At 34.3% G+C, this 14,129-nt stretch overlaps 1 protein-coding gene across 1 annotated transcript in view; it reads left to right on the forward strand.

Annotated features, from left to right (window-relative positions):
- Positions 1-14,129, forward strand: part of MIA2 (MIA SH3 domain ER export factor 2) — a 93,407-nt gene that overhangs the window by 34,808 nt on the left and 44,470 nt on the right. The window contains 5 exon segments of the mRNA XM_063088739.1: positions 3,203-3,274; positions 5,510-5,620; positions 6,351-6,422; positions 6,995-7,099; positions 12,472-12,594. Of these exon segments, the coding sequence (XP_062944809.1) occupies positions 3,203-3,274; positions 5,510-5,620; positions 6,351-6,422; positions 6,995-7,099; positions 12,472-12,594 (483 nt within the window).

Raw genomic sequence — 14,129 nt, forward strand, 5'->3', positions numbered from 1 at the left:
TATTGCTATTGTTTGTCTAGATGTGGTTTCTTCTATTTATTTTTCTTGGGGTCCATGATGCTTCTAGAATCTATTTCTTAATGGCTTTCATTCATTTTGGAACACTCTTGATCATTGCCTTTTCAGTTATTGTTTTTGCCCCTTTTTTCTTGTGGAACTCTAAATATGTGTATTTTTAACTTTTTGTTTTGCCATATGTTTCTTATGTTCTTTTCTGGGTTTTCCATTTTTTTGGTCCACATTTGAGTGTGGTTCTTTTTTCTGATTTATCTTCCATTTGTCTTCATCTATATCTGATCCTCTTTTAAATCATCCATTGAGATATTTATTTATTGCCTTTTTCAGTTCTACTCTTTCAGTGCAGCTCTTTTTGTAGTTCTTTTTCTCTGGGTCAATGTTATTTTTTAGTACCTTTTACATATTAAGCTCCCTTAGTATAATGTCCAACTGACAACTCCATTATGTACATAATCCAGTAGTTTCTTTCTTTCTTGTTTTTTTTTTTTGGCAGTTGGCCATTACAGGGATCTGAACCCTTGACCTTGGTGTTATGACACCATGCTCTAACCAACTGAGCTAACTGGCCAGCCCTCCAGGAGTTTATTTCTATTGCTCATTTTTTTCTTTTGGTTCTCAGACAAGTGTTTTCTTCCTGAATGCCAGGTTACTTTATACTGAGTATCAGTGATAGGATAATAAAAATTGCAGAGCTAATTTTGAAGCTGTGGGCAATGTTGTGTTTCTCCAGTGAAGATTTACTGTTGCTTCTCATAGGCAACTAGGCTAGGGACATTAGAAGTCTTAAATTACTTTAATAACAGATTGAGATGTTTGGAAGCTGGGTCTCAGTTCAAAGGATTAGTCTGTGTTTAGGAATGAGGTGTTTTTTCCCCTGCTCTTACGACACAATCATCAACACAAAAGACAGGCTTCTGTGACCAAATGTGTAGAGATTTCACGCAACCAGCAATCAAGCCAGCAATTCTCCATAGGACACTAGCTGGATATCCTCTAATTCAATTCAATTTCAACACTATCTACCTAGAGATAGTATCAGAGCCCACAGGTTGAGGGTTCAGTCCCCAAGGCTGTCCCACTTCAGATGTCAGTTTCAAGCCCAGGCCTTTGGAACTTCTGACTGACCAGTTATAAATCGGGGTTCCCACAACCCCCTCCTTGGGTTTGATTAGTTTGCTAGAATGGCTCATAGAACTGAGGGAAACACTTATACTTAGTTTACCGGTTTATTATAAAGGATAGTATAAAGGATACAGATGGAGATGCATAAGGTGCAGTAAGGGGGGAGGGGCACGGAGCTTCCTTGCTGTCCCTGAGCATGCCACCCTCCAGGAACCTCTACCCCCGTGTGTTCAGCCATCTGGAAGCTCTCCAAATCCTATCACTCTGAGTTTTTATGGGTGTTTCATTACATAGGTGTGATTGATTAAATAACTGACCATTGGTGAGCAACTTAACCTTTACTTCCTCTCCCCTCTCTGGAAGTTGCTGGGGTGGGAATGCCTTGGTCTTTTCTGTGACCAGATCCCATCCTGAAGTTACCTAGGGGCTGCTAGCCAATGATCAACTCATAAGCATACAATAAGACAGCACTTTGGAGATTCTATGGGTTTTAGGAGTTGTGTGCCAGGAGATGGATGAAGACAAAATATATATTTTCACAATATTGCAGTCTTTCTGATTTAGACTTTGTTTTCAGGTAGCCAGTTTTGATTGGTATTAGTTTTCTATTTCTGCTGTAACAAATTACCACAAACTTAGTGCTATAATACACAAACTAATTTTTTTTAGAATTCTGGAGGCCTGAAGTCTAATTTTACAGGCTAAAATTAAAATATCAGCAAGTCAGTTTTCTTATGCAGGCTTCATGAAAGAATCTGTTCCTTGCCTCTTCCAGCTTCTAGAGGCTGCCAGAATTTCTTGGGTTATAGTAGCATCATTCCAATCTCTGCTTCTGTCTTCACATCATCTTCTCTCCTGACTTTGGTCCTCTTGCCTCTCTCTTGTAAGGACCCTTGAGATTATATTGGGCCCACCAGAATAATTCTGGATACGTTCCTTTTCTCAAGATCCTTAACTTAATCACACCTAGAAATTCTGGGGAGTAGGACATAAGCATCTTTAGAAAGGTCATTATTCAGCCAAGCGCAGGGTCCCATCCTAAAGCCTGACCTACCTTACTCCTCTTATTTGGCAGGTTCTGAACTCGACATTTTGTCTTCTCAGCTTCTGATTCTTCTGAAATCTGTGTTCAGTTTCTCAGCCTATCAGCCTCTACTTTCAGGGTAAAAGAAATGCTAGACTTGTCTTCCTGGGAATTCCTTCTGCTGTAACAAATTCTTACTGTTTTGATAGCTCTCTGAGGCCTTTAGACAGATCCTGTTTTTGGTATTATTATTATTTTTTTTTCTGGGATGCGAACCCGCGGCTTTGGCGCTGCCAGCACCGCATTCTCCTGAGTGAGCCACGGGGCCGGCCCCCTGTTTTTGGTATTTTTGTCTAGCGCTTTTTGTTCTTAGCAGGTTGATCCAAAACAACCTAGTCTTCAATTTAATCACTTCTTTTTAAGCATTGAAGTAAGTGCATTTTGCTTAATCTTATAGCATTGTATATTTTACTGTCCTTATTTTTCATTTGTTGATGATTGTTCTGTATCTTTTAAAGATTTTATATTCTCTACATGCTTTATTTGTTGAAATATATGAATTAAAAGTGAAAATTTCTGATGACCAGTTACTATAAATTTCTTTTTAATAAACAGGCTTAAAGAGGAGATTTACTTGTCAGAGGGGATAATAGACAACTTACATAAGAATATACTTTATGAGTAAACCTTTGGATAACCTTTAGTATAACCTTGCCATTAGAATTTTCACCTTCTTTTAAGTAAAGAATGCTAATATGAGTTATAATCCTGTATTCTCTGAGAAGCAGCTATTGGACAACTTTCTTAGTCTTAATGGTGAGGCTCTGCCATTTGTTGCCCCAGCTGGTGAGTTGTGATGTGTTAGCTGCTCTGGCTTTGTTTGTTATGATGGTCAGATTTGAAGAACTTAAAGCTAAGTAAATCCAAATAAATTTAATGTACATGTAGAAATGTATTCTGTCTGCTTTCTAGGCATATGTCCAGATAAAATTTGAACTAATTTGTAGAGTTTTTACTTACTGTGTTGTTTTGTTTCAGTATGAAGGCTTAGAGTCAGCTTTGAAGGATGCCAGCTTTGAGAAAGAGTCAACAGAGGCACAAAGTTTGGAGGTAAAAATCAAATGGTTTAATTTCAAAAATCAGAGAAAAGATTCTTACTAAATAACATAAACTTTAAAAGTAATATATCTTCTTGAAACTAAATACTTTAAAGAAATGTGAAAGAGCATCTCTGTATGTTAAAACTTAAATAAAAAAGTTAAATATAGGAAATAGAACATTAGTAGGTAGCACAAAATATTTTAAAAATTTGAGCTGCTGTTGCTAACTTGTTTTGAGTGAGACATTCAGTTCGTTGGAATCTAGAGCTATATAGAAGAACTGTATGTGGAGCTCTTTATTCTTCATTCCTGGGAAATGCATTATGGTAACCATTCCTTTTTTGACTCAGTTTGCCCCAAGAAGGAAAAAGAGGGTTTATTTTCATAAATTTAGGAATGATTGGCAATAATAAAGTATGTAAATTGTTACATCATCTCCAGGATAGTAGGAGCTAGCCAAAGGTTAGACCAAAGTTTATATTAGAAGTAGTGGTGTGCTGGTAAATGTTTAACAACTAGCTCTCTAAAAAGCAGAAAACTTTATTTGTAGCATTTGCTGAGTTCTGGGGTAGAAATACTGCCACCGTGGCCAGTTTTAAGCTAACAACATAATGTCACTGAATGAGGAGTTTGGAAGAGAAATACTCAGTTGTCTTTACTGTGCTAGATGTAAGTTGGATAATTGTAAGGAAAGAAAGTATGGAAATTTCTAATTTAGCTAAACTAAGACAGATTAGAGTGATAGGAGTGCCTTACTACTCTTCAGAAATGGAAGTGGTATAAAAAGCAGAGTAGTGACAAAGGACAGGAGGGGAAGCCTGCTTCTGCTAGCATTGAAGTATAAAACAGTAGACCTTGTGCCTTTGGTGTACATGGTCAGTCCAGCTTGGCAGTTTTCCATCACTGATGTCTGTAATCATCAGAAAGTCTAATGAGTCATGATTCAGAATTTTCCTAGCAGAATCCAAGGAAGTTATAAACTGGATTTCAAATAAAATGAATTTCTTAATCTTTTCTTTCTTCATTTGTTACCTATTAATAGCCTCAAGAACTTGTTGAAATTGTTAGATTTTATTTGTTTTAACTACTATCTCGGTAGTAATTTATTATGTTGATAAATAAAAATAATTTCAGAAGGCATTTGGCAAGTTAACGAGCAAAAACTGGGTTGCAAAGACATTTACTCAAGCTTGGTAGCACGAGGAGTCTTCAAAAAGTTCATGGAAAGATTCTTGTTGTCTTTCAATTCCATTTTCCCATGAACTTTTTGAAGTGCTGTCATATTGGTGTAAAATAAAATATACCAATTTATTCTGAAGACAATGAATTTAGATAATCTAGTGGTAAAATTAGCTGAATTTTTCGCTGAATTGAACATTTTGGAAATTTTTCTCTGATTTTAGAAATTTTTTTAACATGGTATTTCTTTTTAGGAATAGTAATCATAATTGATTATAAACTATAATGTGATGCTTTTAAAAAAATTTTCATGGTTGAATGTGTAAATAAAATCAAACCAATAGAGTAATTTTCATTCAAGTCAGAGAATTCCTATAACGAAATAGATAAATTTGGGAAAATATATATAAACAAGTTCTGCATTAAATTCTTAGAATCTTCTGGTTTTTTGGGTTTTTTTTTTAAAGTTTGTTGAAGGATCACAAATATCAGAGGTATGTTTAGTAAAGTATTTAAAATTATATTTAAGTAATCCAGTAACTTAATAATTTTAAATTAAAAAGGTCATAGAAAATATGTCTTAATTTAATGTGGAATATTACCATGAAGCAATCTTAATTTTATCTTATTTATTTTGGTTTTTGAATTAATTTTTTTATGTTATCATGTCTTTATTTATATTAAACTGGATTTATTTCTCATTTTTTAATTTTTAATGCTTTAAGAGCAGAGGTTGGCAAATTATGCTTAGTGAGCTATTCATCTGTTTTTAAATAAAACTTTATTGGAACCCAGACATACCCATTTGTTTAGGTATTGTCTTTGTTCCTCACTACAGTGACATAGTTGTTTGCATGGCCTATAAACCTAAATTATTTATTCTCTAGCAATTTACAGAAGAAGTTTGCTTATCCCTAGAGTTGTTGTTATTTTAATGTTATAAAAATGAACAAATATATAAGCTAAATTTATTTAACTTTTAGTATATATGTTTGATTATACTGATCTGATTTCCTGTAATCAAAAATTCCCATATCTGTTTTATAAAGTTGGCTTTCTCTTTTAGGCAACCTATGAAAAGCTGAACAAGTCCAAATCTAAACTTGAGGATGAAATACTATTTCTAGAAAAAGAATTAAAAGAACAGAAATCTAAACACTCTGAACAAGATGAATTGGTAGGTTTTTATATTTGAGGAAAATATACTCAGTAACTTTCTTTTTCAAAAATTAATATATTGGTTAAAGTATTACATGCATTGTAAAAAATGCAAAGAATGCAGGAGAGCAAAATTTTCCATATACACTCTTTTCACTTCTTAGATGTTATCATGTTAAATGTTAAGCTTCTTGCATATTCTTACAGAAATTTTCTATATGCACTATGGAAGTGGTGTATAGAAATAAATTTGAGTTGAATATTCACATACATAGTGGATATTTTTTATTAAAAGGTATGTTAAGAACATTATAACTTAGTCTTTCTATTTTAAAATCTGGCTTAAGGAAAATCTTGATGTATGAGCATCATATCTTTAGTAAAATATGATATTGGTGGACTTATGTTGAGCTTAAATAATATTTAAGTTGAGATACTATTGTTATGTAACTTTCATATAAAGTTCCTTTAATCATCTAGCTAAATGAACTGAGAAGGTTTTTAATTTGAGCCCTCACTTATGGAGCAAAAATGTTAAGTTAACAATATATCTAGCTTTTTTTTTTTTTTTTTTGGCGGCTGGCCATTGTGGAGATCTGAACCCTTGATCTTGGTGTTATAATACTGCACTCTAACCAACTGAGCTAACCGGCCAGCCAGGTTAACAATGTATCTAATATGTATATGTGGCACCTTGGAAACTGAGAGTTTGGTAAATACTTGTTTATTGACTGATACTGTCTTCACAGATGGCAGATATTTCGAAACAGATACAGTCCCTAGAAAATGAATCAAAATGCATCAAATCACAAGTAGCTGAAGTAAGTCGAATTCGTGTAGTAGGTCTGTTAGACTAATTTCTAAAATTATATTTCTGAAAATCATATAATTTTATTGTTGTTTTTATTATTAAGGAATAAGATATTAGGATTTGAGAAATAGGCAGTCTTAGACATGAGTTTTTTTTCCATGAGTTACTTCAGAAAAAGTTTATTTTTTCAATGGATAAGTATTTATTGAGCTATTGCTATATATTGAACACTGTTGAAGGTACTTGGCACTTAACATTAATAGACAAAAAAGCCCTCATGGAATTTAAATTTTAGTAGTGGAGACACAGAATAAATAGTTAACAAAATTTGCTGCATAGTACATAGAAGGTTACAAGAGATTAAATCATTGTCCAAGGTCACATGGCAAGTTAGTGGCAGAGCCAGGACTAGACCCTGATTCTAGGCCAGCCACTTTTCTGTATACCATGCTGCCTCTGTTATTAATATTGGCATCATTTTGCCTTTGTTTAATTCCATGTTCTAGGGGGTATATGTAAAGATGAGCTATTATATTAAGTTAAATTAATTGTAATAAACTTGATATTTTTTGTTTTGCTTAGGCCAAAACAACCTTCAAAATATTTCAAATGAATGAAGAACGTCTGAAGGTGGCAATAAAAGTTGCTTTGAATGAAAATTCCCAACTTCAGGAAAGCCAGAAACAGGTTTGTATTCTATAGGGATTCTTCAACTTGTAAAAGTTAATTAAGTTCTGGTCACACTCATGACTGACCCATGCTAGTGTCAGAGAACACGAGAGCAAGACAATTTCCCACACGTACATTGGTGTCTCTTTTGTACAGAATACAAAGATGAATACTTCTCGCACCCTCTTCCCTCAGGAGTGAAAATAAGCCAGGGCATTTAGCATTTTAGTTAAGATAGCAAATAGCATTTATCACCAACTCCTCAAAGCCAGACTGAAGGCAAAAAATACCATGGAAGATTATTGAAGTTACAGTTCAGGGCCCTAAAAATGGAAGTTCTGGTGGCAGATCAAATGAGGATTTAGGTTTTTCCCTCTTTCTTCCCCACATTTATGAGAGTACTTCAGAAAGTTCATGGAAAAACAGGATTAAAAGATAATACAAATCTTTTCATGAACTTTTTGAAGTACCTTGTATAGACACTCCCACACACCCGCATATTATTTCTTCTCTTCTGTTTTCCCAGTATAATTATAATTTTTTGTAGGAAAATTTTTCAGAGATAACATTATTATTATTATTATTATTTTTTTCGTGACGGGCACTCAGCCAGTGAGTGCACCAGTCATTCCTATATAGGATCCGAACCCGTGGCGGGAGCGTTGCCGCGCTCCCAGTGCCGCACTCTACTGAGTGCGCCACGGGATCGGCCCCAGAGATAACATTATTTTGATTCTCTAAACATTACTCATATCTGAGCCACTTGGTGTGCTCTGATGACATATTTGGTCTTATCCAACATTTTATTTTCTCTAGACTTATAATTATTTTGTTTTCTGCGTATCTATCTGTAATTTATCTGTATGTTCTCTTCCAGAGTTGTAAATATCTTATTCATGCATTCAGATGCTTTGGTTTAAAGTATTTCATTTATTTATTTCATTTTTTTCTTGAAGCAGTTCTTCCTGGGGCCTTGTATCTTCCTGGTCCAATAAGAACGTGTTCTCTAGGTCTGTTATGCTTCTGTTTTCCTGAGATTTCACTTCACCTTCCTAATGAATATTCCACTTGTCTTTCTTCCATGTTGGATCTTCTCTTTCCTGTATCTAAGAGTTGCTCTTTTGTGGCCAGTTCTTTTGATTAGCTTCTTGAGAAAGAGGTCTAGGATGTAATTTTTTTTTTTAGAATTTGCATGCCTGAAAATGTTTTGTTTTTTTTTCTCATACTTTTTGATATTTTGGTTAGATATCTTCTGGGTTGAAATTTTTTTTTTCTCAAAATTTTTACGTTATCGCTTCATTGTTGTCACTTTCCAGTATTGCTTTTGAGAAGTCAAGTGCTATTCAGATTATTGAACCTTTTTTGTGATCTGCTCTTTTCTTTCCTGGAAGCTTTTAATATCTGTTCATTGTTTCCAGTTCTTGATAATGTGCCTTGGTGTGTGTCTGTTTTCATACTCTGTATTGGTTACTTTCGGTCTGGAGACTCTTGCTCTTGATGTAGTTCTGGGAAATTTAGTTGAATTATTTCATGCATTTTGGGGGGGGATAATTTATATAATTATTTGAAAATGTCCTATTTGTTTTGTCTCTGTGGAACTTCATTTTTTCTGATACCTTTCACTTGTGTGATTCTTTTTGTTTTGATTATGCCTTTTTCTTGTTTCATGGATATAATTGTCTTATCTTGCCGAGGACATTTGTAGGGTTTTTTAAAAGTATTTTTCTGTTCCCTGAGCTGCCTGATTTCCTTTGAGTTCCTTTATTTTCTGTTTTGGTCTATGTCTTATCTAAAAGGTTCTTTTTTCAGATGTTTGGTGATTTATAGCTGTCTGCTCATTTAATAGTGAAGCTATCTATTTTTATTTATTTATTTATTTATTTATTTATTTTTTTAAAAATTTTATTTTGTCGATATACATTGTAGCTGATTAATGCTCCCCATCACCAAAACCTCCCTCCCTTCTCCCTCCCCCTCTCCCCCCCAACCATGTCCTTTCTGTTTGTTTGTTGTATCAACTTCAAATAATTGTGGTTGTTATATCTTCTTCCCCCCCCCCCCGGTTTGTGTCTGTATGTGTGTATGTGTGTGTGAATTTATATATTAATTTTTAGCTCCCTCCAATAAGTGAGAACATGTGGTATTTCTCTTTCTGTGCCTGACTTGTTTCACTTAATATAATTCTCTCGAGGTCCATCCATGTTGTTGCAAATGGCAGTATTTCATTCGTTTTTATAGCTGAGTAGTATCCCATTGTGTAGAGTACCACATTTTCCGTATCCACTCATCTGATGATGGGCATTTGGGCTGGTTCCAACTCTTGGCTATTGTAAAGAGTGCTGTGATGAACATTGGGGAACAGGTATACCTTCGACTTGATGATTTCCATTCCTCTGGGTATATTCCCAACAGTGGGATGGCTGGGTCGTATGGTAGATCTATGTGCAATTGTTTAAGGAACCTCCATACCATTTTCCATAGAGGCTGCACCATTTTGCAGTCCCACCAACAATGTATGAGAGTTCCTTTTTCTCCGCAGCCTCGCCAGCATTTATCGTTCATAGTCTTTTGGATTTTAGCCATCCTAACTGGGGTTAGATGGTATCTCAATGTGGTTTTGATTTGCATTTCCCGGATGCTGAGTGATGTTGAGCATTTTTTCATATGTCTGTTGGCCATTTGTATAGCTTCCTTAGAGAAATGCCTACTTAGCTCTTTTGCCCATTTTTTAATTGGGTTGCTTGTTTTCTTCTTGTAAAGTTGTTTGAGTTCCTTATATATTCTGGATATTAATCCTTTGTCAGATGTATATTTTGCAAATATTTTCTCCCACTCTGTTGGTTGTCTTTTAACTCTTTTAATTGTTTCTTTTGCTGTGCAGAAGCTTTTTAGTTTGATATAATCCCATTTGTTTATTTTTCCTTTGGTAGCCCGTGCTTTTGGGGTCGTATTCATGAAGTCTGTGCCCAGTCCTATTTCCTGAAGTGTTTCCCCTATGTTTTCTTTAAGAAGTTTTATTGTCTCAGGGTGTATATTTAAATCCTTAATCCATTTTGAGTTGATTTTAGTAATAGTGAAGCTATCTAAATCTAATTAGAAGCTCCATGTGTGTCACCGGTGGGCTTTTCTGTAGAATAATCTGGCTAGGGTGTTTCTAATTGGAAGATTCCCAGTTGTTGTTATCTGAAGAACATTTTCACGGGGATGATTCCTCCACAGTTCCCATTTGGGACGTGTAAGCCTGTTTGCCAGTAGTCTTGCAGCTCAGTGAGGTGAGGAATGCTGGTATCATACTGTTCAGGAAGTCGACTTTCACTTAATACTTTTATATTTTCAGTATTTTACTCCTGCCTTCACCTGGGCTGGATGTCCTAGAGTATCAGATTCCACCTCTCTAAAAAATAACTCTTTAGACTTTTACCTGTGTGTGTGTGTGTGTGTGTGTGTGTGTGTGTGTGTGTGTGAGAGAGAGAGAAAGAGAGAGAGACAGAGACAGAGAATGAATGAGAGAGAGAATCAGAATAAGAATGTGTGTGTATACATGTGCTGGGATAATATGGGGGGCTCTTTATACAGACTTTTGGCCAGTCCTCTTTTTTTTCCAGTCCATTTTATACCCCTAGTCCTTGTGCCTTTTAATTATGAGCTTTTCTAGGTTGTTTCAAATCAGCTTGCTTTTTGCTTTCCCATCTTCTGGTTTGGATTTCAGCTCTCTCTGGTCTGCTGAGTCTTTTACCACACTTCCATCTCTTTCCACTCTCTACTTCTTCAATTATCTTTTGTCTCATCTCCTATTCTTTTTTCCTTGTGAGTTTATGCCTTCAAAGAAAAAAAACAAGAAAAACCTCTTTTCTGTTATCTTAGTAGATTTCAGAGGTGGTAAACACTGTGTTAAATTTGCCATGTTATAATCAAAAGTGTCCTTTTCTACCTTGAGAAAAAATTTCATGTAGATTTTCTTACTCTTTACAACTGCTTTCATCTAACTCCTTTTTAATCACCAAAGTCTTGAAACAAAAACTGTTCTGTATTCTCTGATGCCATGTTCTATACACTTCTTTCCTAACCTTTTAAGACTATATGTTGTATACTCAACCTCCTTAGTAGTTACTTACTGGAGACCATCTAATCGCCAAATCCAAATTTTTTCTTTAATCCTCATTTGTTTTTACCTGTCAGTATCATCTGTTTTGTTGTGTGTATAGAAAAGGATTAGTTCTTTGTGTGGTAGGAAATATGCTAATAAAGCCTTAATTTTGCAGAGAAATCCAGTAATTACTGTTTGATAGAATAGAGTTTTAAGGATTTTAAATAAATATGGACTTTTCTTTCATACATGAGTACAGTTGTCCCTTGGTGTCTATCCATGGGGGATTGGTTCCAGGATCTCCCTTGGATACCAAAACCTGAGGATGCCCAAGTTTCTTTATAAAATGGCATAGTATTTGCATATAACTTATGCACATCCTACTTTAAATCATCTCTGGGTTATGTAAAATACCTAATACAATGTAAATGCTATGTATATAGTTGTTATATTGTGTTGTTTAGGGAATAATGGCAAAAAAAAAAAAAAAGTCTGTAGATATTTAGGACAGAGACAATTTTTTCCCTCCAAGTATTTTTGATTCCTGTTTGGTTGAATCCACAGATGCAGATCCTATGGATACGGAGGGCTGACTATATTGGGGCCATTTCTTTAGTGAATTGTCTGCTCAGTTTTTGATTTGTTTGTTTATTTTGCTTATTTTTCTTACTGACTTCTAAGAGCTATTTGTATGCTAAGGTTATTAACCCTTTGCTACATTTAAGAATTCCTTTCTAGTTATTTGTTTTTAAATTTTGTGTCATAATTTGATTTGTGAAGGTTTTAAGTTTTCTATAGTCAAGTCTATCTTTTGTCACGATCTTTACTTTTTGTGTCATGTTCAGAAAGGTTTTTTTTTTCTGTAAAAAAGTGTTTATATAGAATGTTGTTTATGAAGAAATTGATCTGTTCTAGATTAATGGTATTCCTAAAGATTAGTTATCTTAACTATAAGACAGCACAATGATTAAAAAAAATTTTTTTAATGCAAGTGAGGTATGGCATATTATATGGGATATAAGGAATGGTAAGAAATGACCAAATCTAACAGATATGTGTATATAAGTTAGAAAAACTTTTAGCTGATATAAATTTATTATGTAAATCAGTTGAAAAATGTTTGTGTCTGTTATTTTACACACCTCTATTTTGAAAATTCTTTGAAAACAGGAACCATGTCTTTTTTCTTTAACATGGCAGCACAATGCCTTTTCAATATCTCTTAACAATGCACCCAAATATATAAATAAGTGCAACTACACTTAAGTATGATAAGTTGCTTTTTTTTAAATTTCAATTTCAGCTTTTGCAAGAAGCTGAAGTATTGAAAGAACAAGTGAATGAACTTAATAAACAGAAAATAACATTTGAAGACTCCAAAGTACATGCAGAGCAAATTCTGAGTGATAAAGAAAATCACATCAAGGTAAGTGGCTCTACTGGTTTAAGTGACTGATTTGTCTAGAATTTTATACTAACTCTAAAATTTGAAAACTTTTGTTTTTAGCACCTTTTATTTTCATAATGTATTTGGCCAGATTTTCAAATACTGCTTGAAGACTTACAGATTTGTAGCATATATATCAACATTCAGTGTGTTCTTTTTTCCTCTCTTCTGAATTTTAGCCTAGGTATTTATTAAATAGAAAAAAAGAGGAATAGTTTTTACCTTTTCTCTTTAGGCCACCATCTGCTTCTGTTGGTAAGAAGAGGTTGGAAAGAGTTTGAGAAATTGGACAGATAGTTAAAGTTACATGTTTTGACTGAATGTTTTTAATACTTAGACTAGCTTGTGTATGTATTTTCACAAAGATGAATATTTAAAAAAAAATAAATTTAATTGAAACTTGACCCTAATCATAGGAATAAAATGATTGATATTACTGTTAGGATTTGTTTACTCTTTTGTACTTCTTGTCCCCGCTCCCAACCTCTTTTTCCTGACATAGTCTTTAAATCTTACCCTTTCAAGCTTCACACAGATACTCCCGTGTGAGTATCAAGTAATGAGATGTAAAACTAATATTCTGTAGTCCACACAGTGAAGTAGATGTTGACATATTTAAAGCTATGCCTTTATGCTAGTTTTGTTGCTACTAAGAATGTTTTCAAGATCCCAGCTTTAGGAGTTTTATTCAGAATTTGGCATATTGTGGGCCGGCCCCATGGCTCACTTGGGAGAGTGTGGCGCTTGTAGCGCTGAGGCCGCGGGTTCGGATCCTATATAGGGATGGCCAGTGCGCTCACTGGCTGAGTGTGGTGCAAACCACACTGAGCCAAGGGTTGTGATCCCCTTACTGGTCAAGGAAAAAAAAATAATTTGGCATATTGTTACATTTTTACCCTAAACTTACTTTACTAATGGGCTTGGGATTCTTCCTACACAGAACAAGAATGAGATGCTAACTTCAAGCTCTGTTCCAAAGCTCTAGGCCATATTATTTGTGCCTGGAATTTTGAAGAGAGGGAGGAGATTGAAGGATGAAAATTGTAGAGCAGGGTGGGTTTTTTAGATGGGTCCGGCCATTTGATTATTTATAGTGTTAGTAAATCTTCCTTTATTCAAGAAAATTTAAAAAGCATTCTTGGAAAACCTGTAATGTTTCCTTTTAGATTCTCTTTTAATATCTTTTTCTTTATTTCAAACTCCTTAGCTAGTTGTTTACTTGAATAAAGTAAAAATCTGTTATCTGTTTATACATCATATGTCTCATTTGCAGATTTGTTTGATATCACACAAAATTTATTCTCATCTTAATGGCCACTCTTATTTGTGATATGTGAGAAATGTCATACAAGAAAATATTTTACTACGTTGTAGTCAGATGATATATTTAGCAAGAATGGTCCATTATTAAGTATTGTATCTGATTTAGGAATAACTTGTTTGGGTTTTAATCATAGAGTTTAATAGTCAATAAATGCTGTAGTTGTTAAGGTTATTTATATATCTTAACAGGT

Source organism: Cynocephalus volans, chromosome 3 (genome assembly GCF_027409185.1).
Source record: "Cynocephalus volans isolate mCynVol1 chromosome 3, mCynVol1.pri, whole genome shotgun sequence".
NCBI classification, from domain to species: domain Eukaryota; kingdom Metazoa; phylum Chordata; class Mammalia; order Dermoptera; family Cynocephalidae; genus Cynocephalus; species Cynocephalus volans.